A 24289-nucleotide genomic window follows, 5' to 3' on the forward strand; every position below is an offset into this window, starting at 1 on the left:
CAGGGGAAAGTCAAGCCAAGTGGGAACTTTCCCTGGTTTTTTGAAGCAGGATTGGGTGGATTCACTTGGCCAGGTGGCGAATGCTCACTGAGGCTCGTAATAAGGTGCTGAAAGCCCCGCTGGGCATCGATCCCCATCCCTCTGTTATTTTTTACAAAACCGCCGCGCGTTTTTCGCCTGTTTCCCAGGAGCCCAATCCCCCTGGCCCCAACCCTGGAGGTGCCGTGGCTGCGCCAGCTCCTGTTTCAGCCCCCGGGGACTGGTTTGTGAGCAGCTGGAGGGCAACCGGGAGCGCTGTGCCCCTGCAGCTCCCGGGGGAAGCCGCTCAGAGCAGCTTGTGAGGGTGATTTGCAGCTGTACGAAGGCAAAGGACACGCTCTGAGCCGAGCGGAGCTGATGCAGTCTGGAAGGAAATGTCAGCGCGGAGATAAATCCACGACTTGGCGGCTGCTGCTGCTGCTGCTGCCCTGGCACAGCCGATGGGGCTCAGCCCAGCGGTCCCATGGCAGGGTGAGCACCTGCAGAGCCCAGGACGGGAGATGTCCGCTGTCATTCTGTCCCCAAGGAGCCCCCAGGGCCGGGCGTGCCCCTGCTGCGGGAGCAGACAGCTCCGGAGCCGCAAAGTGCTGGCACGCTCTCGGTGGAAGCTGTTTGCGTAACGCGTGTGCGCCCCGGCTGCCGCAGTTGTCTCTCGGCTTGTCCCTCTCCTGAGTCACCGATATCCCAGCTGCCTAATTAAAACATGAAAAGATCTCACGCAGCCTTCGCTGGCAGAGCGGCGGGGAATATTTGGCGTCAGTCTCAGCGTGCAGGGAAGGCGCACACACAAACTCACACGCGGCTCCTTCCCGGGCTCCTCTGGGTTCTCTCTCCACAGCTGCTCCGGGATGTGGTTGTCAGAGCTGACACCTCTGTTCCAGCCTGGCTGGGATCCCAGGATTCTGCATCCCTCTGCTCCGCGGCCCTCTCCCTCAAGGGTTGTCAGGCACTGGGAGAGATTAATGGGTTAATCCCTGGAACTGTCCGAGGAATGACACTCAGTGCTCTGCCCTAGCTGACAGCTTGGCGCTGGCCAGACTTGGAGCAACCTGGGATGGTGGGAAGTGTCTCTGCCGATGGCAGGGGGTGAGATGAGATGCTCTTTAAAAGTCTCAACCCAAACCATTCCATGATTCAAAGGCTGGGATCAACCATCTTGGAGATCTTTCCCAACCTTTAGTGACTCTGGGATTCCAAGATCCCTGCTTGCCCAGTTCCTGCAGGGAGAAGACAAATGGGAGAGGGAGCAGCTTTGAGGGGGTTTGAGGCAGAACATCTGCAGGCTGATAAACTTCCAACATCCCCAATGATGGGGGCACTGCTCCAGCTGCATTCCCAGCACGTTTTGGGGCCATACCTGCTCCAGCAAGGAGTATTTTAGCAGCAGACCTTGTCAGGAGATCAGAACTCCGATTAAAAAGTGCTGGATACAATCAACACTCCCCGCCTGGTGCTCCCGGTTTCTGTCTGGCAGGTGCAGCTGCAGGTGAGGATTGGTTTTGGTTGCATTTCTGAGCTGTTTTCAGCACTTTTGCCCATCGCAGAGATGCAATCAGGCTCAGAGGGAAGGTGGCAGATTGTCCCCTTTGGTCCTCAGGGTGGGTCAGGGAGCACAGGACCCTGTCAGTGACTAAAGAAATTATTTCATTCTCTTGGAAGAGTAAAACAAGCAGGGGAGGAAATGACCAGGAGCTGCCACTGCCATGATTCAGGCTGGATTCCTCAAAATTGAAAAAAAATGAGCTTAAAAATAGTGTTTTTCCAGGACTACATCGAGGAAGTCCTTTTAATTTACTGGTGGGTTTGAGCTCTACATGAGGTTTTTTTTGTTTGGTTTCTGCAGCATGCAAAGGGGGGGCTGAGATGTGGTGTGTGGACATTTGGCTTCAAGGGGTAGACTTTGACACGCTCCTTGGGAAAATCGTGGGATTTGTGACATGAGGAATGTCAGAGGTCCACGGCAGCACAGCCTGAGGGGGTGCGGGGAGCAGCTTTTGGAAACTGCAAGGACTAAAGAAGGTCCTGCTGAGGATTGAGGCTGTAAATCTCTGCCTTCCCCTCCAGCCTCTGTCCCTTGTTCCCAGGATATGTTTTCAGAGCATGGCATTGCACTGTGAGCCTCAGGCTGCTTGAAATCCCTGTTTTCAAGGGGAAAAAACATCTGGAGATTCTAGTAAAAACAAGGACTGAGCAAAAACTCTGGCCAACAGCGCCAGCAGGGCAATGCAAAGGTGTCTGCTCAGCCCAGGCATCAGCCTTGCAATCAGCCGGGCATTGATCTCTCCGAGCTTTGGAAAGGCAGAGCAATCCTCTGGCCAAGCGGGGACGAGTCAGACCTGGAGCCTCGGCTGCTTTGTCATCCCTGTGGCTCCTGCTGCTTTCCTTCCTCAACCAGCAGCTTCCCCCGGCCTGGTTCTTGGCTTCAGGCTGAATTTGTGCTGCTGCTGCCCCTCTGCAGTGGTGACATGAGCCCGGGACCCCCAGAAAGGAGTGTGACACTCTGCTGAAGGCAGTGTCAGCTTCAGGAAAACCAGATCAGTTCAAAAGGGACGCCAGCCCCAGGATTCTTGCAGGAAGGGGCAGATCCAATCCAAGCCCGGCTCTGCTGTGCAGAGCCTTGAAGTGGTGCCAAACACCAGCAGCTTTGGCCAGGACGCTCTCAGATGTTCCCTGGAGAGCTGCAGCAACAGCGCCGTGGTTCCTGTGATGGAATTACATCCCGGTGTAAGATCTGATTCCCAGGAGACAGAGCTCTGCTTCCCAGAGCCACTGCAGCTCCCCTGTCCCCACTGGAGACACTGGTGACTCTTTAAGCTTTAAGTGCTTGGAGTGAGTAAGGGCCACAGCAGAAAATTGTGGTTTGATCTGTGAAAATGGGCAAAAAGAAGCACCTGGAACCAGTTCTGCTCCTCACAAGCTGTGTGCTGGCACAGAGCTCAAGGAGAGCCGGCTGAGCCCAGCTCATCCAGAGTGCAGAGTGCTCATCCAGGGCAGAGTGTCGGGGAGCTGAGTCTGGAGAAATCCAACTACTCGTGACTCAGCAGCCCGCCCATTTGGATAATTTATCCATCCTCATTCCTACAATCCTTTCCAGCGTTAATATCAAAGGGGCTGAGCCTTTGGCTTGCTCAGGTCGATGCTCAGCTCTTAGTTCTGTGTGACCAGCGAGGCAGAGCTTGGCACCAGCAGAAACTGAGCAGGTGATGCTCCTTGGAAAGAAACATCCCACAGATTTTGGAGGAGAGTCTTCCTCTGGGAAACTTGAGCACAATGTTCTTCGAGTCCCTTCCACCTGTGTTTTTGACTCATTTTCCACAGGTTTGGCTGTCCCATAACCAGACACGATTTCTTAATTCCATTGTGAGTTGGCTGCTCCGTTGTAGGATCCCAAATAATGCCGAATACTGGGATAATACACCTTGTCTGGCTGTGTCGCCCCCGGAATTTAGGCACAGGCATCCACCCACGCACGATCCTGTGTTGTTGGGACCTTTTCCTGTGCTTTGGTGACGAGTTCTGACCTTGTGCCGGGTGTTCCCTGTTTTCCAGCCGCCGCCGTCCGGGCGCCAGTCCCCAACCAAGAACACCCTCAACGGGAGCCCTTCCAAATGCCCCCGTTTTGTGAAAATCAAGAACTGGGAGACGGGCTCCGTGCTCCACGACACCCTGCACCTCAAGACTGCCATGGTGAGTAGAGTTAGTAGGACTGGCCAAAATCCGGTGAGCATGGTTGAGTGGATAGCGCCGTTTCCAGGATGGATTTACCCAGGAATGCAGAAGTGGAGGAATTCAGTCTTGTCTCCTGTAGGGTTTGAATTCCAAATCTGGTGCAATAGGCAGAGAGAGGGAAATCATCTGGGATAAATAAGGAAAGGCCTTTGACTTCCTGCCAAGCTGGGGTGCAGATCCCATCTCTCTGCTGTCTGGGTCAGGAGGGACAAGAGGTGACTGCACGTGGCCTGGCTGTGTCATCACGCAGTGTCCCCAGGCAGCTGGGAGTGTCCCTGTGTGTCAGACACCACCACACTCTGTGCAGGTGGTCACTGGCTGCCCCAGCCCAGCTCAGGTGCCCAGGAGTGCCGTGGTGGCTCCAGAACATTCCTGTCCCCTGCTGTCCCCTCAGGCCACGGCGTGCACCGAGCAGATCTGCATGGGCTCCGTGATGACCCCCAGCCCCCACATCCGCAAGTCAGAGGACACCAGGACCAAGGAGGAGGTGCTGCTCCTGGCCAAGGACTTCATTGACCAGTACTACTCCTCCATCAAGAGGTGAGTGCTGCCTGCAGGAGGCCACAGCCCCAGGCTGCTGCTGGTGCTGAGATGTCACATGTGTCACCCACTGCCTCCAGCGCTGGGGCCCAGCACAGGAAGGAGCTGGAGCTGCTGGAGGCAGCCCAGAGGAGGCACCAGGATGATCAGAGGGATGGAGCAGCTCTGCTGGGAGGAAGGGATGAGAGTTGGGAATGTTCGGCCCGGAGAAGAGAAGCTTTGGTGTGACCTCATTGTGGCCTTCCAGTGCCTGAAGGAGGCAAAAAGAAACATGGAGAGAGACTTGAGGCAAGGGCTTGGAGGGACAGGACACAGGGAATGGCTTCCCACTGCCAGAGGGCGGGGATGGATGGGATATTGGGCAGGAATTGTTCCCTGGGAGGGTGGGCAGGCCCTGGCACAGGGTGCCCAGAGCAGCTGTGGCTGCCCCTGGATCCCTGGCAGTGTCCAAGGCCAGGCTGGACACTGGGGCTTGGAGCAGCCTGGGATAGTGGGAGGTGTCCCTGGCCAGGGCAGGGGGTGATGGGATGGGATGAGCTTTAAGGTCCATTCCAACCCAGGCCATTCCATGATCTGATCTCCCACAGGTGCGAGTCACAGCACGGGGAGACTCTGCTGCTCCACCAGCAGCTGCCTCTTGAGTAGAGTTTCATTCCTGGTGTTTGTTGTGTCTCTGCACAAGTCACTGCCCTCTCCCCCTGGTCCTTGCTCGCCTGTGATCCAGCAGCTGGGACATCCATCCACACAATCCCTCTGTGTGTGTGTGTAGGAACAAAGCATTCCAGGTGGAGAGCAGCAGCATTCCCTGCCCTCTGCCTGACCCTGCCCTCCCTCTCCTCCCAACCTCCCCAGATCCGGCTCCAAGGCACACATGGAGAGGCTGGAGGAGGTGACCAAGGAGATTGAGGCCACCGACACCTACCAGCTGCGGGACACGGAGCTGATCTACGGGGCCAAGCACGCCTGGAGGAACGCGGCGCGCTGCGTGGGCAGGATCCAGTGGTCCAAGCTGCAGGTGAGCACCAAGCCCGCCAGGACCATCCAGGAGATCCCTGCCCAAGGCTGTGCTGGAGTTCTGGAGAGGCAAATCCTGCTCTCCAGCACTTGGGAAGCGCAGCACAGGCCCAGGGGCAGGTGCTCAGCACACAGAGCTCCCCTCAGCAGCTTTGGGGTGTCGGCTGGAGCTGGACTCACGTGTGTCCAGCTGTCCCACACAACCTACAAGCCCTGTAATACATGATAATGCGTAACATAGAGATGAATTTAATACCTCCTATATTTACTGATGGGGAAGGTAGAGAGAAGGGTTTAAAAGGTGGAAACAAATTTCAGGAATAGAGTTTTCAGCTCTGACCATCTGTTGCTTACTGGCCCACAAGCTGATGATCGTTTCAAAGTGCTTATAAACTCTACAAAAGTAATAGAGCTGAACACCGTTCACCTCCAACTCCAAAATCAGGACAGTTTTTCTAATTTGCTGGAATGACAGAAAAGATGGATGGAATAGCTTCACCAGTGTCTGTGGGATGGGAGATGAGGTGGCTGTGTCTGAAATGGAAGCTGGTGCTCCAGGGGACATTTTCCAAAATCAGATCGTGCTCCAACATCTCCCCTGCTGCTTCCAAACCTGTTGCTCCGCCTGGAGAGAGGCAGCAGGACAAGTTTGTCCTCAGCACTGAGATCCAGCAGGAGAGGATTTGGCTCAGTGCCCTTTTGGCAAGGGAAACATGGAACGGGATTGGGAAACAGTGATCCCTAGGGAATCCCTTGGTACAGAGATGTCCTTTCCTCCTGTAACCTGGAACAAATCCAGAGCTGCTGAGCAGCTCCTGTGGCTGCTTCACACAGGGAATGGGCACAGCCACTTCTGCTGATCCCTCTTCCTGATTTCCCAATGCTTTCGTGGATGCCCTGTCCCTGGAAGCATCCGAGGCCAGGCTGGATGGGGCTTGGAGGAACCTGGGACAGTGGAAGGTGTCCCTGCAGGGAGTGGAATGAGATGTTCTTTAAAAGTCCCAAACCATTCCATGATTCCATGATTCCCTGTCCCTCAGACCTTACTGACACCTGTCCTGTTCCTGCTTTGAGTGCTGATCTACAGGAGAAGCAGAGCAGAATCTGCAATTGTTGGGGGATAAGGCAGGAACAGCAGCAGGTCGGGAGCACGGGAACGAGGAGGTTTTTGCCTGAGCAGCAGATGAGTCACCTCTCCAAAGCAAAAGGGGCAGCTGGATTAGATATCCACGTGTTCCAAAGGCAGGGAACACATAATTGTGGAGCTTTAGATCCCTGAGAAGCCACGGTGGTGCCTGGAGTTCTCCATGTGCTGTGTTTCCTCTGCTGGCTCTGCCTTAGGAGCTGGAGCATCCCCACAACTGCTTCTCTGTTCCAGGTGTTCGATGCCCGGGACTGCACCACGGCCCACGGGATGTTCAATTACATCTGCAACCACATCAAGTACGCCACCAACAAGGGCAACCTCAGGTGAGCCACCGGGGTGTGAATGCGAGGGTCTCTGGGTGAGTGGAGACCCAGCTCTGGGCCCTGCTGGAGTTTGGTCTGGGCCACTGCCCGGCCAGCAGCTCCTGGGGAGCCTTGGAGGGACCTGATCTGGGGTGGAGGAGTCCTGCTGCTCCAAGTCTCTTCTTGCTGCCTGTGGGACCTCAGAGGGAAGATTTTCCCGTTATTTCCCCTTTCCTGTATTCTGCATCCAGCACAGAGCTCGCACTGCTCTCCAGATCTGTCTGAACCCCCCCGTTAGCAGCCAGGAGCTGGGAGCACCCCGAATTCCAGAGCTGCGACTTCCTCCGGTGTAACAACTCTTGGGACTTGCTCGAGCACACCCAGAGGTGGTGGCAGCACCTTTTCCTCCAGCATTTCCCCACTCCTGCTGCTCCTGGCCATTCGCCAGCTGCCTTTTGTGGGAAATTGTTTTGTAAACCCAGAAATGCCATGGAATAGGAGAGATACTGCTGACAGAGAAATGGAACTGGAAACAAGTTTCAAAGGATGGCCTTGCAAATAAGACTGGATACTTTGGAGACACAGAACTATGAAATGTGCATTGTAGTGTCACTGTTTTGGCTTCTTTTCTCGCTAAGGTCAGGGTGAATAATACTCAGGAAACTAAGACGTCAAGTTCAAACTTGGAATGTTTATTATATCTTACCTATTTACAGTATTTACAGGCTCACGAGCCGTGAGCTTAACTAGCAAGCCAGGGAAATGAGGTAAAATGGAGAGCTTCTGACTCTTACTAAGGCTATTGAAGAGGTAATTACCCAATAACAAGGTAACACCTATATTATTTATATTTCTGACCCAATAATGACCGCTCGAGGCCCGCAATGCGGACTTTCTTCACCCAATTAGAGAAAACCACCCAAACCCATGAAGAAGAAGGAAGAAGAAGGTGAAGAGGAAGAAGGACTTAGGCATAATCCTCCATCTTGACTCATATGTATTACTATACACTAAAACCCTAAACTCTAAGTTTCTAGGATTCCAACATTGTAGTAGGACCCATGAGAGATAATTTTAGATAATTGGCTTTAAGGCATTAGCAGCGAAAGCTGATGTGCCAAGAAACACTTCTAATGTATTGCAACTAGGAAATAGTTTGCCTTCTGATTGTGATGGTGTGAATGATAACACCTGTACCGTCTCGCCCTCCACGCGAGACTGAAAATGGAATAAAAGCTTTTAAAACGCCTCTCAGGAGCCCCATCTCTGGGTCAGAAAAGGGCTTAACCCGGCACCTTTCCCCCCTTGCAGATCTGCCATCACCATCTTCCCGCAGCGCACAGACAGCAAGCACGACTTCCGCATCTGGAACGCGCAGCTGATCCGCTATGCCGGCTACAAACAGCCCGACGGCTCCGTCCTGGGAGACCCCGCCAACGTGGAGCTCACCGAGGTGACAGCCCCACCCCTCCCCTGCCGGGGACACACGGGAATTCTGAGAGCCCCGGCAGGGAGCCTTGGTTTGGAAAAGGCTGGTGTCTGCTAAGGAGGGCAGGGCCTCCCTTGGAAGGGAGAATTCAAACACAACCCCCCCAGTTATTATAATTTTGAAAGTTAAGGGGCTCTCAGGCAAAGATATGGGGATGGGAGTAACAGTTCTTTACTAGTTCTTTACTAGTTCTTTACTAGTTCTTTACTTGTATAACAAAGCAAACAAACAACAACAACGACAGCATTAATAATAAACAGAACCAAGGGCCTTGAGGGGCTTTGTTTCACAAAGCAGTCTGATCTCAGTGCCCCTGCAGGACCCTGAGAGCACCAAGCCAGAACGGTGGAAAATCCCGGGCTGGTGGATGAGACATATCAGAAGCTCCGTCGGTGGTAGCTGGAATGGCAGGGATGTCCCGGCAGGGTAGGGCAGTCCAGGGGTAAAGTGTACCAAAAAAAACCCCTCAAAGCAGCGCTGATGAAGCGGTGGTGGCAGGACAGAGCTGGAGGTGGCGAGCTCAGAATTCCTGGGCATACGAGCAAATGATGGAAAATTTCCCAGGACGGGACTTGGTGGTGACAGTGAACTCCTCCCACAGCAAGCAGCAGCCTGTCTGTCCTCTCTCCAATGTCGAGAGCAAGAGACAACATAGCTGCCCCCAGCCCCATCCTTTACCTGCTCCCAAAACTCATTTTATCTTTCCCCTCCTGAGGGAAACTCCCCGAGACAGAAGTTTAGCCCCCAGTGCTATACTCCTCTCCCGACTTTTGGCCACCTCTCTGTTTTAGTCAGGCACCCACAAGTACCCAGCAGTTAGTCTCCTAGCAACTTCTGGGAAAAAATTCTACGAGTAAAAAAGAAACAAATCTAACCCCCAACACTGGGTCAAGCAGGTTGGGATTGTCCAGTGCAGCACTGCAGGGGGAGGTTTGGTTTGTGTCACCCCCTGTCTTTTTCCCAGGAATAAAGGCTGGGTTTTATCACTTTTCTGCTTTTCTCGCCCATTTTCTCCTTCACCATTACAGGCACAAGCCGTGATCCCACTGGGGATCTGTTCCAGGGGAGTTTTTATCCCAAATTCCCCTGACTTGGCCGCGGGTGGGCTGGGACAGGCCACTCCCTCTTGTAGCTCTCTTTGCTCAACCATACGGGCAGAAATCCTGCCAGGAGCTGTGCCCAGGACCACACAATTCCATGCCCACAGGGCCTGAAGAGCAGGTGACCTCTGGGACATCAACCCAGTCTTTATTTCGCCTGCAGATCTGCATCCAGCAAGGCTGGAAGGCTCCGTACGGACGCTTCGATATCCTGCCCCTGCTCCTCCAAGCCAACGGCAACGACCCCGAACTCTTCGAAATCCCGCCGGAGCTGGTGCTGGAAGTGCCCATCCGGCACCCCAAGTGAGTCACAGGCAGCCCCAAAACTGCTCTGAGGGGATCAGCAGGACTCAGCTCCTCTGGTTCCACCCCTGCCATGGCCTGGGGGCTTCACCCAAGACCCTTTCCCAGGTCTTCCCTCCAGTAAAGTTGGCAGACCTGGCAAGGAGATTGTGTCCATGTCTCAGGGCTTTCTCCCATATCCAGATTGATTTTCCTGGGAAGTTTCCTTTTCCTTGAAGTCTCCCAGGGCTTACACCACTCCATAATCACCTTGTCCCCATAAACAGCCCTAAAGGGAAGTACTGATGGAAATGTTCTGCTTCAAGTCCTTCACCCTGGTGGCAAAGTGACCTCCCACACCCTCTGAATGCATTGGGCAGAGAATTCCTGCCTGGTTGCCTAATCCTGCCTTTTTTCCCGGCAGGTTTGAGTGGTTTAAGGACCTGGGCCTGAAGTGGTACGGGCTGCCAGCCGTTTCCAACATGCTCCTGGAGATCGGGGGCTTGGAGTTCTCCGCGTGCCCCTTCAGCGGCTGGTACATGGGCACGGAGATCGGCGTCCGCGACTACTGCGACAACTCCCGCTACAACATCCTGGAGGTGATTCCTGCTGCTCCTGACGCCTGGGCAGTCACTGGGGAGCAGGCAGGACACGGGGGGAGTGTTCCTTGGAGCGGGAGAGGACAGGGTATCCCTTCTCCCAGAGCCACATGGCTGAGGTTGGCAGGGTCTCTGTGTCCTGTGGGGCCAGCAGGTGTTTGACACGGCCAGTGTGATCCCTGCAGAGCTTCCCAAAGGATTTTAGGGATCAGCAGGCACCTGGCCACATGCTCAGTTGAGGCCAAGTGCTAAAGTGTGAAAGCGTGCAGAGACACTTGGTGGTTCCCCAGGGACGTGTGTGCCCTTGGGGACTTTCCAGCTGGTCCTATGGCTCAGGGACTATCCACACTGGGAGAGATGAAGCCAAGCCGTGGGGAGGTGCCCGTGCAGGGGGTCTGGATCCATCAGAACCTTCCAAGGAATGTTGTGTTACTTAGAGGGGCTCCATCCCTCCCCAGTCTCCTGAAAACCAGAGGGGTGGGAGCCGTGTGAGGGTCCAGCTGCTCCTGGTGGCCTTCTCAGCAGCATTTGGCCACCTGCCTCTGCTCAGGGAGGAGGAAAGGCCGTGTGCTCCTGCCGTGGAGAGAAAAGGCAGGATTCCTTCCCAGAGGAAGGCACAACATCAGCCCTTCCCTGCCCTGGGGGTGCCTTGTGCCAGCCTGGGCCTCTCCTCTGGGTTCCTCTCCCCAAGGAGACATCTCCAAACCTTGTTTTTCTGGCCATTAAGTCCTTCCCCTCCTGCCATGTGTTGTTGCAGCAAGTGGCCAAGAAAATGAACCTGGATATGAGGAAAACATCCTCGCTGTGGAAGGACCAGGCCCTGGTGGAGATCAACATCGCTGTGCTCTACAGCTTCCAGGTACCTCGGGACCCTGCTTCGTCTGGGCCAGGCTGGAGGGACACAGGGACTGGGTGGGACATGTGTGGAGACATCCACCCAAGGACAACAGCTGAAATTGGGCTGTGCCTCCCGAATTTGGGCTGCTGCAGTGGGATTTAATAATCCCCACCCTCTGGCTGTTGTAAAACAACACCATCAGCAGCTGAGTCCTGCTGGTCCAGAAGGAGTATCCCAGCAGGGGAAAAATCCAGCCCTTCTGACCTATCCATGAGGCAGGAAGTGGCCCAGGCTCTCCCCCAGCCTGCCTTTAAAGGCTGAGTAACAAAACCAGTCCTTGGTGATCCAGCTTCAAAGGGTGAGAGCCCTTCCCAGAGCTGTGTCAGAGCCGCCCTGCCGGAAGAGCTTCCCAAGGTTCTGAGCAGAGCCTGCTCCATCCCATCCACCCCATCTTCGCTTGACCCAGGACAGTTAACAGGGAGAGCAGGGCTCCCATAGAACATCTGCTCTCAGAGCACTGGGGCAGCTTTAGAGCCCCCTTGGGAAGACCAGCCACCTTGGATCGTCCCCAAAGACCATGGGAATAGTTGGGACAAACAGCTCCAAACGTTAAATTTTGGCTTTTTCCCCTCTGGGCCGCGTTGCCGACTGCTGGCTCTGCTCTCCTGTCCCCGCACAGAGTGACAAGGTGACCATCGTGGATCACCACTCGGCCACCGAGTCCTTCATCAAGCACATGGAGAACGAGTACCGCTGCCGGGGGGGCTGTCCCGCCGACTGGGTCTGGATCGTGCCGCCCATGTCGGGCAGCATCACCCCCGTCTTCCACCAGGAGATGCTCAACTACCGCCTGACGCCCTCCTTCGAGTACCAGGTGCTGTCCCCACCGCACCATCCAACTCCCTCACGAGCTGCCCAGTGGATATTTGACCCTCACATAATGTAATAGTGGGGGGTTGACTCTTTGTGGGAGTGTGGGACACCTGAGCTCCCAGTTTTTAGTCACACAGAGCTACTCCCCTTTGGGAGTGCCTGATGGGTGGGTGAGGAAGTGGCCTGAAGGCTCCTGTATCCCTCCAATTCCAGCCTGCAGGTTTGAGTGGATCACTCCTGGATCCCATTCCAGCCTGCAGGTTTGAGTGGATGGCTCCTGGATCCCATTCCAGCCTGCAGGTTTGAGTGGATGGCTCCTGGATCCCATTCCAGCCTGCAGGTTTGAGTGGATGGCTCCTGGATCCCATTCCAGCCTGCAGGTTTGAGTGGATCACTCCTGGATCCCATTCCAGCCTGCAGGTTTGAGTGGATGGCTCCTGGATCCCATTCCAGCCTGCAGGTTTGAGTGGATCACTCCTGGATCCCATTCCAGCCTGCAGGTTTGAGTGGATGGCTCCTGGATCCCATTCCAGCCTGCAGGTTTGAGTGGATGGCTCCTGGATCCCATTCCAGCCTGCAGGTTTGAGTGGATCACTCCTGGATCTCATTCCAGCCTGCAGGTTTGAGTGGATGGCTCCTGGACCCTGGTGACCCAAGAGTGGGAGCGGGGCTGTGGCCCAGCAGACCCAGCAGGGGATCAAATGCTGCTGCTGGGGTATTTAACACTCCAGACCATGAAGAAAAACCCCTAAGCGAACACTCCCTCGTTATCCAGCCATCCCTGCTCCGGTGCTTTCCACACAATGTGACCTTTAGTCAAGAGCCCTTAAGGAATAATCAGAGAGCAGGAGCAGTCTGTTCACTCCTGTAACCAACCCACCAGGCACCCCGATGCTTTCTGGCTCTGATTGCAGCCTGCAAGGGCACGGAATGAGCTTCTGTGTGCTTGCTCCTGGCTTCAGCTGCCTCCCCTTCCCAAAGGGCCTCTTAGGGGGAAAAAAGCCCTGTGGCCAGAACAGGGGAAAGGATTTGTTTCCATCACCTCTCCCCTTCTGGCGTTGGCTTCTTTTTGGCTGTGGCCTATTAACGCTCCTCTCAAGAGGTGACGGAGCAATTGGCCAGATGCTCTCACAAGCCAGGAGGGTTTATTAGATTGCAATTTTCCTGGGCATGTTCCATTGCCCAAAAAATAAAAAAAGCTCCATGAGGCTCCAAGGATCAGGGACATGGAGAGGAGAGGGAGAGCTGTGGAGCAGCAGCTACTCCTCCCTTTCCTGACTGGAAGACTTTAACTCTCAGTGCTGTGGAGGCTGCATTTCTCCAAGCTCTGAGCACTCCCCACCACCTGATCCTGCTTTTCCCTCTCCTAGCCGGACCCCTGGAACACCCATGTCTGGAAAGGGGTCAATGGGACCCCCACCAAGAAGAGGGCCATTGGCTTTAAGAAGCTGGCAAAGTAAGTACCAGCAGGCTCTGGAAAGGCCTGGAATGTTTGGGGCTGCCCCTGGATTTGAGCACCCCATGGGTGTGTGCATCACACTGGGCTTTGGGCCCCTGAAGGCTTTACCTGCCATGAGGGACATCTGGGGACACAGGCAGTCCTTTGAACACCCCCTTAGACCACCAAAAGGGGTGTGACCAGGTGAATACCAGATCTTGGACATTGTTTGTTCCCCCGAGCTGCTCATTCTCCAGTTAGGAGGTCTCAACACTCAGGGATGGCTTTCCCACTTTTTGAGGGTGTTTTGCCTGGTTTTCCCTTCCTTGGAGCAGGAAGATTCCCCCTCCCTCTTCAGGGCTGTACTGGCACTAAGGAGATGAAACTCCTGTCCATATTCCTCCTTTTCCCATTGACTTTTCCCCTACTCGGGGAGAACCTGCTCCAGTGTGTGCCCAACCCTCCAAACACCTGCTCTGGAAGGAAGGGGGGAGATGGGAATGAGGAATCTCCCTGCAGGCAGCAGATGGATCAGGGCTGAGCTGAGATTTGCACTTCATGGTCAGTTGACCCCTGGCAAGGGGCCACCCCAGTCCCTCTTCCCTGCCAAGGCTCCTCAGCAGCAGGGATGCAGGAACGAGGCGCAGTTTGGACCCTTTGGCTGATTCTGGCCCAAATCCCTCCCCTGTGGGCCATTGGCAGAGAGGAGCTGCTGGTCCCGTGGCAGCAGAGCCCTGGGCCAAGGCAGGAGAGGGCTGGGTGTGCCCTGGTGACGGTGGCCAGGCTGCCAGGTGGCCCTGGCTCGTCACAGCATCTCCCCACGCTTCAGCTTCCCCGAATCCCTGCTATCAATTCGCTCCCACTCTTCAGCTGTCACCTCCTGCGAGCTGTTCCCCGTGGTGCATCCATAAACAGGATCAGCAGCTGAGGAATGTGCTCCTGCAGCTGACGCTGGGGCTGGGGATAGAGCAGGAGGATTCATGGAGTTTGCAGAAAAAAAACCGCTTTCGTTGCTGTGTGCCCCCACTGAGGGATGGTTTTATAGAAATGTGAGCGTGGCAGGTAATTTAAAACAAAATCTCCATTGTTCCTGGTGCAGGGAAAGGAATTGTTTCTGTAATTCGCCATTAATCCTGTCTGGATCTGAGCTTATCAGCTGGAGAAGAGGCAGCCTGAGCCCAGAGCCTTGAGCATGATTTGGTGCCTGCTCAGACTGAAAAATCTGGCCAAATCTGAGCCTGCAGACCTGCAGTCCCTGCCCTGCCTGCCCCTTCCCTGCCCTGGGGACAGGGGACAGTGCCACCACGGGGTAACCAAGGGGCAGAACTTCACCGAGGGGGGTGAAGCAGCCGCAAACAGCAATGCTCCTGAGGCCATGGAGATTTGCTGCCAGGGCCAGGCAGGATAAACCAGCCTGGAGGAGTTTCTACCTCTTCTTTCCTCTTTTTTTCCTCCCTAAATGATTCCCCCAAACCAGAGTGTTTCTGGGCAGGAGGGGCAGGGGGAAGCTGGGCTCCTCCAGCCCAGTGTGACCATTGCAGCTGCAGCCTCCATTGCCCACAGCCCATCTGGAGGGGCTGCGGGAGTCCTGCTGAACTCACAAACCTGGGGCAAGGGCTGTCAAAGCGAATCAAGCAGCCCTTCCTCTTGCAGAGGCCACAGAGATGCTTTGTGCTCCTTCAGCCTCCCAAAAATTGCCTTTCTCTGTTGCAACATCGGCCTAAATCCAGACCTGATGGGTTTCTGCCTTTCTGGCGGCCCCATTTAAAGGCTTGGTGGTCCACTTGGAAAAAAAAGATGTTCGGCATGTAGGAAAAACAGTGTTGATGTGATTATGAACATCCCTAAAACGACAAACCCACCATGCCTGTCCCCCATCACGGTGCTCCCGCTGATGCCACAGACAAGGAATCAGCATTCCTGGTGCTGCATCACCTGGGCCAGGACTGGAGAAAGGTTGGTGACATCCCAGGGCCCCTCTGCCCTGAGCCAGCGGGGAAAACTGGAGGAAAAGCACCTGGTCATGGCTGCAGGCACAGGAAACTGCCAGCTGGGCACAGCCTGGCAAAGTCACCCTGTGTCCTAGGGTGACTTTATGATGTTTGTATCCCTAATTCGGGAGGTTTCCTCCCGAATTTGCCCTAAACCAGGACAATGTGTCACCCCCCGGCTTCAGGAGGGCTGCTCCTCCTGATGCCTTGGGAAGGCTGACCTGAATCACACTGGGCAGAGCTGGAGAATAAAGTAGGGATTTATTGAAAGGTTTATAGGATACACCTTGGGCAGGACAGGGCCTGAACAGGACTGCACCCAAGGTGGACTAGGAATGGTCACAAAATGGCTGACCCATCATGAAGTCTCACATGTTTATAAGTTTTGGTCCATCTGCATTTTGGGATTTAATTGTCCAACTCCAGCTGCAGGTTGTGAGGTCCCATCCTCCTTGTTCCTCCCTCCAGCCCACCCTTGTTTGTGCTTTTGAGCCTGAGAGTTGTCCTTAGTGTCCAGCAGGAAAAGGATTTGTTTTGTGTCCCTGCTGTGTGCAGAGCTGAGTGACACTGTCTGTGAGCTCAGAGCTGCACCCCTGGGCAGCACAGAACCTGAAATACATGAAAGATAAAAATTAAGGCATCGCTCCCAGGGGAGCTCTCGGTGTCACCAGAGTGCAGATCACAGGCACTGGGACAGCTCGGTGTGACCTCAGTGTCCCCAAGCTCTGTGGGCAGCAGGGCTGGCCAGAACCCTGTTGGATTTAAGGGATGGAGGAGCTGCTGTTCCTCCTGTAGCTCCAGCTCTGGTTGGTTCCAGCTTTTCCTTTGGCATTAGCTGCCCCTGAATCTTCTCCTGCTTCTCTGCCCCTGCAGAAATACCACCCCTGTGCCTGGTTTAGCATTTTGCTCCTTCAACCCATTCAGGTGTTTGAGCTCTCTTCAAGCTCCCTCATCTCCTCTTCCTCCCTGACAAGTTCTGAGCTCTTCCAAGGCTTCCCTGTTTGCCATATAACAACCAAAACTTTGATGCTACAGCTTTGTAAGGCCATTCATTTAATAAGAAACAAAAAGGTCTGGGCTAGAGGCACCGGTAAGGACTAAGCTCTGACTGGGATTTACTCCTGCTTCCCAGGGCTGTGAAGTTCTCAGCCAAGCTGATGGGCCAAGCCATGGCCAAGAGGGTCAAGGCCACCATCCTGTACGCCACGGAGACGGGCAAGTCCCAGGTCTATGCAAAAACTCTGTGCGAGATCTTCAAACACGCCTTCGATGCCAAGGTATTGTACCAGCTCCCGGCTCCTGACAGCGGAGGGGTGTGAAATCCTGGGGGCTCCAGGGAAATAGGTGGAAAACAGCTGCCCAGGCCCTTCAGGATGTGTCCCTGTGGGTCTGGGTTGGAGCCTGCACGGGGATTTTTCCAGCTGATTTCCTGCTGCCATTGCAGCGCCCGTTTGCCTGTGGCCCCTCAGGTGGCAGCTCCAGGGCTGCCCGTGTCCCTCCAGGCTCCTGTTCCCGTCCTCCCCATGCCGAGATCTCAGCAGGGATGTGCTGTTCCCATCCCCAGGGACACTGGAGCCAGCCCAGGAGGCTCCCACCTCTCTGTAACCTCTCTGTGCTCCCAGGTGATGTCCATGGACGAGTACGACATCGTGCACCTGGAGCACGAGACCATGGTCCTGGTGGTCACCAGCACCTTTGGCAACGGGGACCCGCCTGAGAACGGAGAGGTAGGACAGCAGGGAGGGGGGACAGCAGTGGGACAGGGCCAGGAACGTCCTCTTTTGGCTCAGACTGAGCTGGAATGACCCAAAACAGGTCCAGGTGCTGTAGCTGCCTCCAGCCTGCTCTGGAGCAGGAGTATCTCCTGATTCCCTGCCATGAGACAGCCACTGATCCGCTGTTAAATTCCTCCTGTGTGACCACCACCAGTGTCACACAGAAGGTGACAGTCCCCTGGTTTGAAGGCTGTGACCTGGCAGCTGGGAACAGCGAGCAGGGAGCAGCGCCACAGCCCAGGCTGTGTTTAGGGCTGTTTCCTGCAAAACCTGGCAAAACTGAGAGCCTTTTTTATTCTTTTTTTTTTCTGTAGAAATTTGGCTGTGCGTTAATGGAGATGAAGAATCCCAACTCCAACCTGGAGGAGAGGAAGTAAGAGCAACCCCTCCCCCTCCCATTCCAACCCCTTCCCCTCCCGATCCAAACCCCAGCATGCAGGACATGTTCCCTGCCTTCATCCTCTCCCAAGGGGAAATTCTCAGGCAGATCCCACATTTGCAAATACCCAGGGATGAGACCTGCCTGGAGACCCAGGGAATGGAGACACTGGAGGTCCCAGGAAGGACAAAAGCACAATCAGGAGTGCCTGTGGATCCCAGCTTGAAATTCCCTGGGATGACACTTTAAAGCTTCTCTCTTCATCTTGAAGAGGCAGGAATCTATGAAAAAAAAAACCAACAAACAGATAAAAGTAGTAATTTTCCCAAAATCATCGATTCTGAGAGCCAGGGCCTGTCCAGGAGGCACCAAAATAGTACGAGTTGGAGGTAGAAGGGAGTTCCCAGCCTTGCAGATGTAGGTGGGGGAGGGCTTGAGAACCAGATTTAGCTGCATGCATGGTGTGAAAAGATTTCTAGGGAAAATAAGAGCTGTGATAATCCTGTGATGTTTGTAACCGGTACCTTGGAGACAGAATCTGGGACTGTAGAAAATCCCCTTTCAGGGGAAGATGAGCTTTGAGCATCTCCGTGCAGATCCCAGGGGCTGGGAAAGGAGGGCAGTGAGAATAATCATTTGGGGTCTCCTCTTATTTTAGCTGTGAAGAATAAAATATTTCCCTGAACTGGGACACTGCTCTGCCCTGGAATGTCTCCTGAGTTAACAACTGGCACAGGGCTGCTCCTTAATTAAGGATGGATGAGCCCTGGCCAGGGATCCAGGGCAATTCCAGCGCCCTGACTGGGAGCGGTGTCACCGGGGCCGTGGAGCGGTGACAAACACGGCAGGGACCAATCTGTGGCTCTGCAGAGCTGGCCCTGCTGCAGCCCTGAAGTGCTCTCCTCGCTGTGCAGCCAGGTCAGCTGATGGATCCCTGCAGGGCTGCCCCGCTGAAAACCCATTCGGTTCCTAATGGCCTCGTGCCTTAATGGGGACAGCGGCAAAACGGGGAGTGCAGGCTGCCCCGGAGGGGTTGGAATGGAGAAGGAGCATTCCACACGTGGTTCTCACCCCAAGGTGAGAAGGTTCTCGTCCCAAGGTGCGGAGGTGCAAATCTTTTCATTGGGTGCAGAGATGCTGCCCATGGCCGGTCAGGCAGATTTGAGGAGGTTAAAAGCCCCTGAGCTCAGTGCTCGCTGTCCCAGACACCTCCAAGTGTGATTTAAGGGCTGGTAGGGGTTTCTAAGAGCCAGGCAGGGACAACCTCCACCAACCCAGGCTGCTCCATCCAGCCTGGCCTTGGACACTTGCAGGGATCCAGGGGAATCCACAGCTTCTCTGGGCAAACTCGCTTTGAGATTGCCCCAGTCACTACCCAGGACCTTGCTAACATCAAGCACGCAAAAAAACCCCTTTTGCAATGAGAAAAGGAGACCTGGAGGAGACTGCCAGGTGAAGAGGGGCAGTGCAGGGTCAGCCTGCTAAAAGAGAGCTGGAGAGAGCAGTTCCTGTCCATGCACCCCCTGGGCTCCCAGCTCCCCCAGGGAATGCTGAGACCCCTCAGGGCAGGGTGGCCTCTCCAAATCCCAGCGTCACAGGATCCTGGCAGGGCTCTGTGGCCACAGCTCTTCCCACAGCCCTGAGGCTGTGCTGGGATTGATATTTGGCTCCTCATGCTTTACAGCAAAGGTTTTCCAAGGGTTTTCCAAAGCATTCCTAAGACATTTCTACTCCAAGGCTACTGTTCAAATGCAGCCTATCTATCCTTCAGCAGCCATCCCACACCAAAAGGACCTTCTCATTCCAGCTGCTGTCCCAGCCTGGGGAATCTGAGCTACGTGTCCATCTAATCCAGAGGGTTGTGCTGCCCTGAACAGAGTCTGGGGTTGCAGAAAATCCCCCACACAGGAGGATGAGCTTTGAGCGTCTCAGAGGCTGGGGAGGGAGGGATAACCCAGGGTGAGGACGTGGCCAGGGCCAGCGGAGCGGGCTGCAGCAGGGGGAGAAGCAGAGAAGCGTGGAGGTCAGGGGGGAGAGGGGAGGCAGAGGGCAGAGGTGGCTCTGGGGGCTCTGTGACCTGGCTGTCACTGGGCTCGGGGCTGTGCTCTCCGCGTGCCGTGCCGGCTGCAGGAGCTGTGCCGTGACTCATGCACACACCACTGCTCACTGCTCTGGCTGTAAATTTAGCAACTCTTGTGTGGAGCAATTTTGGGAGATGGTTCAATTCAGAAATACTTCTGCTGTTGTCAGATTTTTTTTTTTTTCTCTGCTCCCCTTCCCCCTCCTCAGCCCTTCTTCTCTCACTTTGGTTTTTTTTTTGTAATTTCCCACTTCCTATGAATGAAACAACCCTCAGAATATCTCTTCAGACACACCCGACCTTGTGTGCTGCCAGGGAAGGACAGGTAAAGCCAAAGGTCCTGGCAGCTCTGCGTCACTGGGGACAATGTGGTGGCCAGCTCCGTGGGAGGGTGACAAGGACCTGATGGAGCGTTCCTGCTCCAGCTGGGGGATGCGGAGGGCTTGCCATGGCTTTATTCCCAGAGGGAACGCATTCCTCTGCTCTTCCCACAGGGCCTGCTCATGGAATGGTGAGCCCTGAGCTCTGCTTTGGTGTCCCCCACACTTGGGTCCCCTCTGAGCACGAAGGCAGGTGAGAGGCAGGCAGGGGACCCCGGTGTGACCTGGCTGCTGTCGCTGTTCACAGGAGCTACAAGGTCCGGTTCAACAGCGTCTCCTCCTACTCGGACGCACGGAAATCCTCCAGTGATGGCCCTGACTCCAGGGACAACTTCGAGAGCACGGGGCCCCTGGCAAACGTCAGGTAAAGGGGACAGGGAGGGAGGAGACACAAAAACTGGGAGTTCTAGCCAACAAGGTAGAACGTGGCTCTGTCTTTATCTCTTTCCAAGGTCTCTTAAGCACTAATTGTCCAGTAACGAGATGACACCTAAATTATTTTTACTTCTAACCCAATAACCAACCACCCGTGGCCCGCAATGCAGACCTTTTCACCCAGTTACAAGCTACCACCCAAACCCATGAAGAAGAAGGTGAAAAAGAAGGACTTGGCCTACGCCCTCAATCCTCCATGTTGCTTTATATGTATTACTATATACTAAAATCTTAAAGTCTAAGTTTTCCACTCTGTGACATCCCACACTTCTATTCAGACTACACACCCACAGCCCCAGTGCCGTCACTCAATTTCAGAAGCCTGTTCCACCACCTCAGGTCACATGTGGTGCTTGCTTGAGGGGTCAGTGCCTGCTAAACAGAAAGCCTGAAATTCTCAGCTCCCGGGGTTCCAACAGGAGGAACAGAGCAGGAGCCGGTGCTGCACTGACCCCGACACTCCCACCTCACCCTGAGGTGTCTTGGTGATGTGCAGACCCCTCGAGGCTGCTGTGGGTGGTGGTGGGGCAGGAGGGGACGTGCCAGTGTCCCTCGCAGCTGAGCAGCCACAGCTGAGCCATCTCTGCACAGGTTCTCCGTGTTCGGGCTGGGCTCCCGGGCTTACCCCCACTTCTGCGCCTTCGCCCGCGCCGTGGACACGCTCCTGGAGGAGCTGGGGGGAGAGAGGATCCTCCGCATGGGAGAGGGGGATGAGCTCTGTGGCCAGGAGGAATCCTTCAGGACTTGGGCCAAGAAGGTCTTCAAGGTAACCTGGGGCTGCCCTGGTGCTGCAGGGAGGAGCAGGGGGGAGGAGGACAGAGGTTGGAGCTGGATCTGAACCTTCCTTGCCCCGGGACACTCAGCACCACCCCAGCCTGTAGCAGCATGGCAGGGTGGAGAAATGCTGCTCCCTTCTTGAAGTGTCTTCTCCAGAAGCAGCTTAGAGCAGGCCACGGGAGCAGCCCTTTGGGGTCCATGCACACACCCCTCAGCAGAGGAAAGGCAGGAAGGGTCTCCTGTATGATATGTTCCAAAAAAGGTTTATTTCAGCATGCTGAAGGGATCAGGGACAGAAGACCCCGACCATGTGCTGTGCACAGGTTTTAGAGTGGGGTCAGGAACCAGTGGGGCACGGGGGTGGTGCAAAGGCAGGGCAAAGGGCACCAAACCTGTGGGGAGTTGAGGGATGGGCGATTGGAGTGGGCAGGGTCAGCTAGCCAGTGGGGAAGCAATCCAAGGTGAATGGGCAGCAGTCCTGCAAGACACCATGAGGGAAGTCTTCTCTTTCAGTCTAGGCAGGAAAAACTCCATGGTAAATCTTTCCAGGGCAAAGCCTAGAAGTTTCCCTGAGAGGATTTTTAGGGTTCCCACCCCAGCCCACAACAAAGAGGGTGGAGCTGACGCTCTGGTTCATCCATGCTGACCACCGAAAGTTGACTTCCTGCATCATCCCAAATATCTGGGCAGGAGAGCAGCCCAAGGCCTGCCCATGGCCACTGATACAGCCCTGCCCTGCTGGGGGCTCCTTCTCCACGTGGGGTGGGCTAAGCTGGGGTCAGGGAGGTGCCTGAGGGCCTGGTGCGTGCTGCAGGCAGCCTGTGACGTGTTCTGCGTGGGGGACGACGTCAACATCGAGAAGGCCAACAACTCCCTCATCAGCAACGACCGCAGCTGGAAGAGGAGCAAGTTCCGCCTGACCTACGTGGCCGAGGCCCCGGAGCTCACACAAGGTACAGACAGACTCACCTGGAGGGCTCTGCCTGTGGGCCACATGGAGAAGACACAGGGGCAAAGGGGCCAAACCCCGTTTTTTTGTCTCTGTTGAATTCCCAGCGTTTCAGCCCTGCCTTTCCCCCCATCCCGTGCCCAAGGAGCAGCCTGGGACAGTCCCAGGCCCCTCTGGCCGATCCCTGTCCGTGTGTGTAACAGAGATGTTTGGACACGATCCGCTCTCCCTCCTCCTGACCCCGTTTTTTGAAGCGAGGAGCTGGAAACTTGGGCTCTTTCCAAGCTCATTTTGTCCAGCCCTGCTCCACCGAGCGCTGCGGAGCAAAGGCAGGCCCGGCCCACGGACACCTGGCCCCTCAGCACGGCTCCTGCAGCTCTGCACCGCTCGGCTCTTCCCAAATCCCGGCGCTCTCCCGCCAGCCAGGTGGCTCTGGCAGCGAGAGGAGCCTGTGGGCAAGGCCCTCAGTCTCATGGAGGGGGGCTTGGAGTCCTCCTCTGTCGCTGAATTAACCTGCTTGGTTCAGCCCTGGGCTCGCGGGAGGGAGGTCAAACCCCCCCTGTGGTCAGCTCTGGTCTGAAGGGTTGAACCCACAACGATCCTACAAAAGCCAGAAGCCTTGGCCACGCTCTGCTGAATCCCCTCCCTGACTCTTTTCCTCCTCAGGACTGTACAGCATCCACAAAAAACGCGTCTATGCAGCCCGGCTCCTCACACGGCAGAACCTGCAGAGCCCCAAGTCCAGGTAGGAGATGCCGCAGTCCCGGGGGCTGAATGCACACCTGGGGCACCCAAAACTGCTACAAACAGGCCCTGAGCCCTGCGTGTCCATGGAATCCTCCTCTGTGCAAACTATTAGTAAGGCTGGAGGCCAGTGGAGGGTGTTCCTGCCCCCCATGCACGGTGAAGTTCCTGCTGGCACCTCCCTCAGCCCATGGGATGGGGAGCTGGCTGGAATGACAGCAAAGGAAGGATAAAATCGCTGAGCAAGAGGTTAAATCGGGATTTTTTTCCCTTTTAAAAAGTCCCTGAGGGTGAGTCAGGGTGTGCTGCAGTGTCCCTTCTCCCTGCTGTGACCTCCGTGACACGGCCACCACAGCTTGGACATGCCACCACCACCGCCCAGGGCTCAGCCACTCCCTGGAGGATCCCCCAAAACACTTTTCCCTGCTTTTCCTCCTTCCCCCGCAGCCGCCTGACGATTTTCCTGCGCCTGCACACCAACGGGCACCAGGAGCTCCAGTACCTGCCCGGGGACCACCTGGGGGTGTTCCCAGGGAACCACGAGGACTTGGTCAATGCCCTCATAGACAGGCTCGAGGATGCCCCTCCGGCCAACCAGGTGGTGAAGGTGGAGCTGCTGGAGGAGAGGAGCACGGCTCTAGGTAAACAGGGAGTGCAGGTGGCCTCTCTCCTGCTTTCCCAGCTCCTGAAGTTCTTGTAGCTCCTCAGCGGGGTGGGTGGCCCCAGGAAAATTATTTTCATCTCCCTGCTGTGTTTGCCTGGACTGGGAGCGCCTCCTTCATCCCTGCTCTGCCCAGAGGCTTTGCTCGTCTGCACTTGGGAAGTGGAGCAGGGGTTTGAAGGGTGGGCAGGGCCCTGGGGAAGATATTTCCTTATTCCGTGGAAAAATGGAAGGTGTTTGTATTCCCTTAGAGAGGGCAATGTCTAGGACTGGGAAGAAGAGTTAAGGGATCTTGAGGTGCCATCCAACACTATCTCAGGGATAAGTCTGACTCGCTGCTGCCACGCATGGTGTGACTGGAGATGGAAAACCCTAATCCAGTGTCTCCGAGGGGGATGAAAAGCAGGATTTGCCCACCTTGGCCCTGCTGCTCAGCTGATCCCAGGCTTGTGCTGGATCCCCTCCTGGCAGGCGTCATCAGCAACTGGACAGACGAGAGCCGTGTCCCACCCTGCACCATCTTCCAGGCCTTCAAGTACTACCTGGACATCACCACCCCTCCCACCCCGCTGCTGCTGCAGCAGTTCGCTCTGCTGGCCACCAGTGACAAGGAGAAGAAACGTCTGCAGGTCCTTAGCAAGGTAAAGAGCCCGAGCCCCAGGCTGTGCCAGGCCCTGGGGACAATCAGAGCCCAGCCAGGGCGTTTTCATCCCATTTTGTGCTTAGGC

At 55.5% G+C, this 24289-nt stretch overlaps 1 protein-coding gene across 2 annotated transcripts in view; it reads left to right on the forward strand.

Annotated features, from left to right (window-relative positions):
- Window positions 1-24289, forward strand: part of NOS1 (nitric oxide synthase 1) — a 49165-nt gene that overhangs the window by 11673 nt on the left and 13203 nt on the right. For both annotated transcript variants that reach the window (XM_066199368.1, XM_066199369.1), the window contains exons 3-21: window positions 3589-3726; window positions 4163-4308; window positions 5161-5323; window positions 6701-6792; window positions 8083-8224; window positions 9524-9663; window positions 10067-10241; window positions 10999-11100; window positions 11759-11953; window positions 13323-13408; window positions 16514-16658; window positions 17004-17108; window positions 17471-17529; window positions 20243-20359; window positions 21022-21196; window positions 22022-22160; window positions 22823-22901; window positions 23348-23541; window positions 24033-24202. In XM_066199368.1, the coding sequence (XP_066055465.1) occupies window positions 3589-3726; window positions 4163-4308; window positions 5161-5323; window positions 6701-6792; window positions 8083-8224; window positions 9524-9663; window positions 10067-10241; window positions 10999-11100; window positions 11759-11953; window positions 13323-13408; window positions 16514-16658; window positions 17004-17108; window positions 17471-17529; window positions 20243-20359; window positions 21022-21196; window positions 22022-22160; window positions 22823-22901; window positions 23348-23541; window positions 24033-24202 (2562 nt within the window). The remainder of the gene's footprint in view (window positions 1-3588; window positions 3727-4162; window positions 4309-5160; window positions 5324-6700; window positions 6793-8082; window positions 8225-9523; window positions 9664-10066; window positions 10242-10998; window positions 11101-11758; window positions 11954-13322; window positions 13409-16513; window positions 16659-17003; window positions 17109-17470; window positions 17530-20242; window positions 20360-21021; window positions 21197-22021; window positions 22161-22822; window positions 22902-23347; window positions 23542-24032; window positions 24203-24289) is intronic.

Source organism: Chamaea fasciata, unplaced genomic scaffold, assembly GCF_029207755.1.
Source record: "Chamaea fasciata isolate MVZ Bird 193981 ecotype frontalis unplaced genomic scaffold, bChaFas1.0.hap1 SCAF_18, whole genome shotgun sequence".
Lineage (NCBI taxonomy): Eukaryota > Metazoa > Chordata > Aves > Passeriformes > Sylviidae > Chamaea > Chamaea fasciata.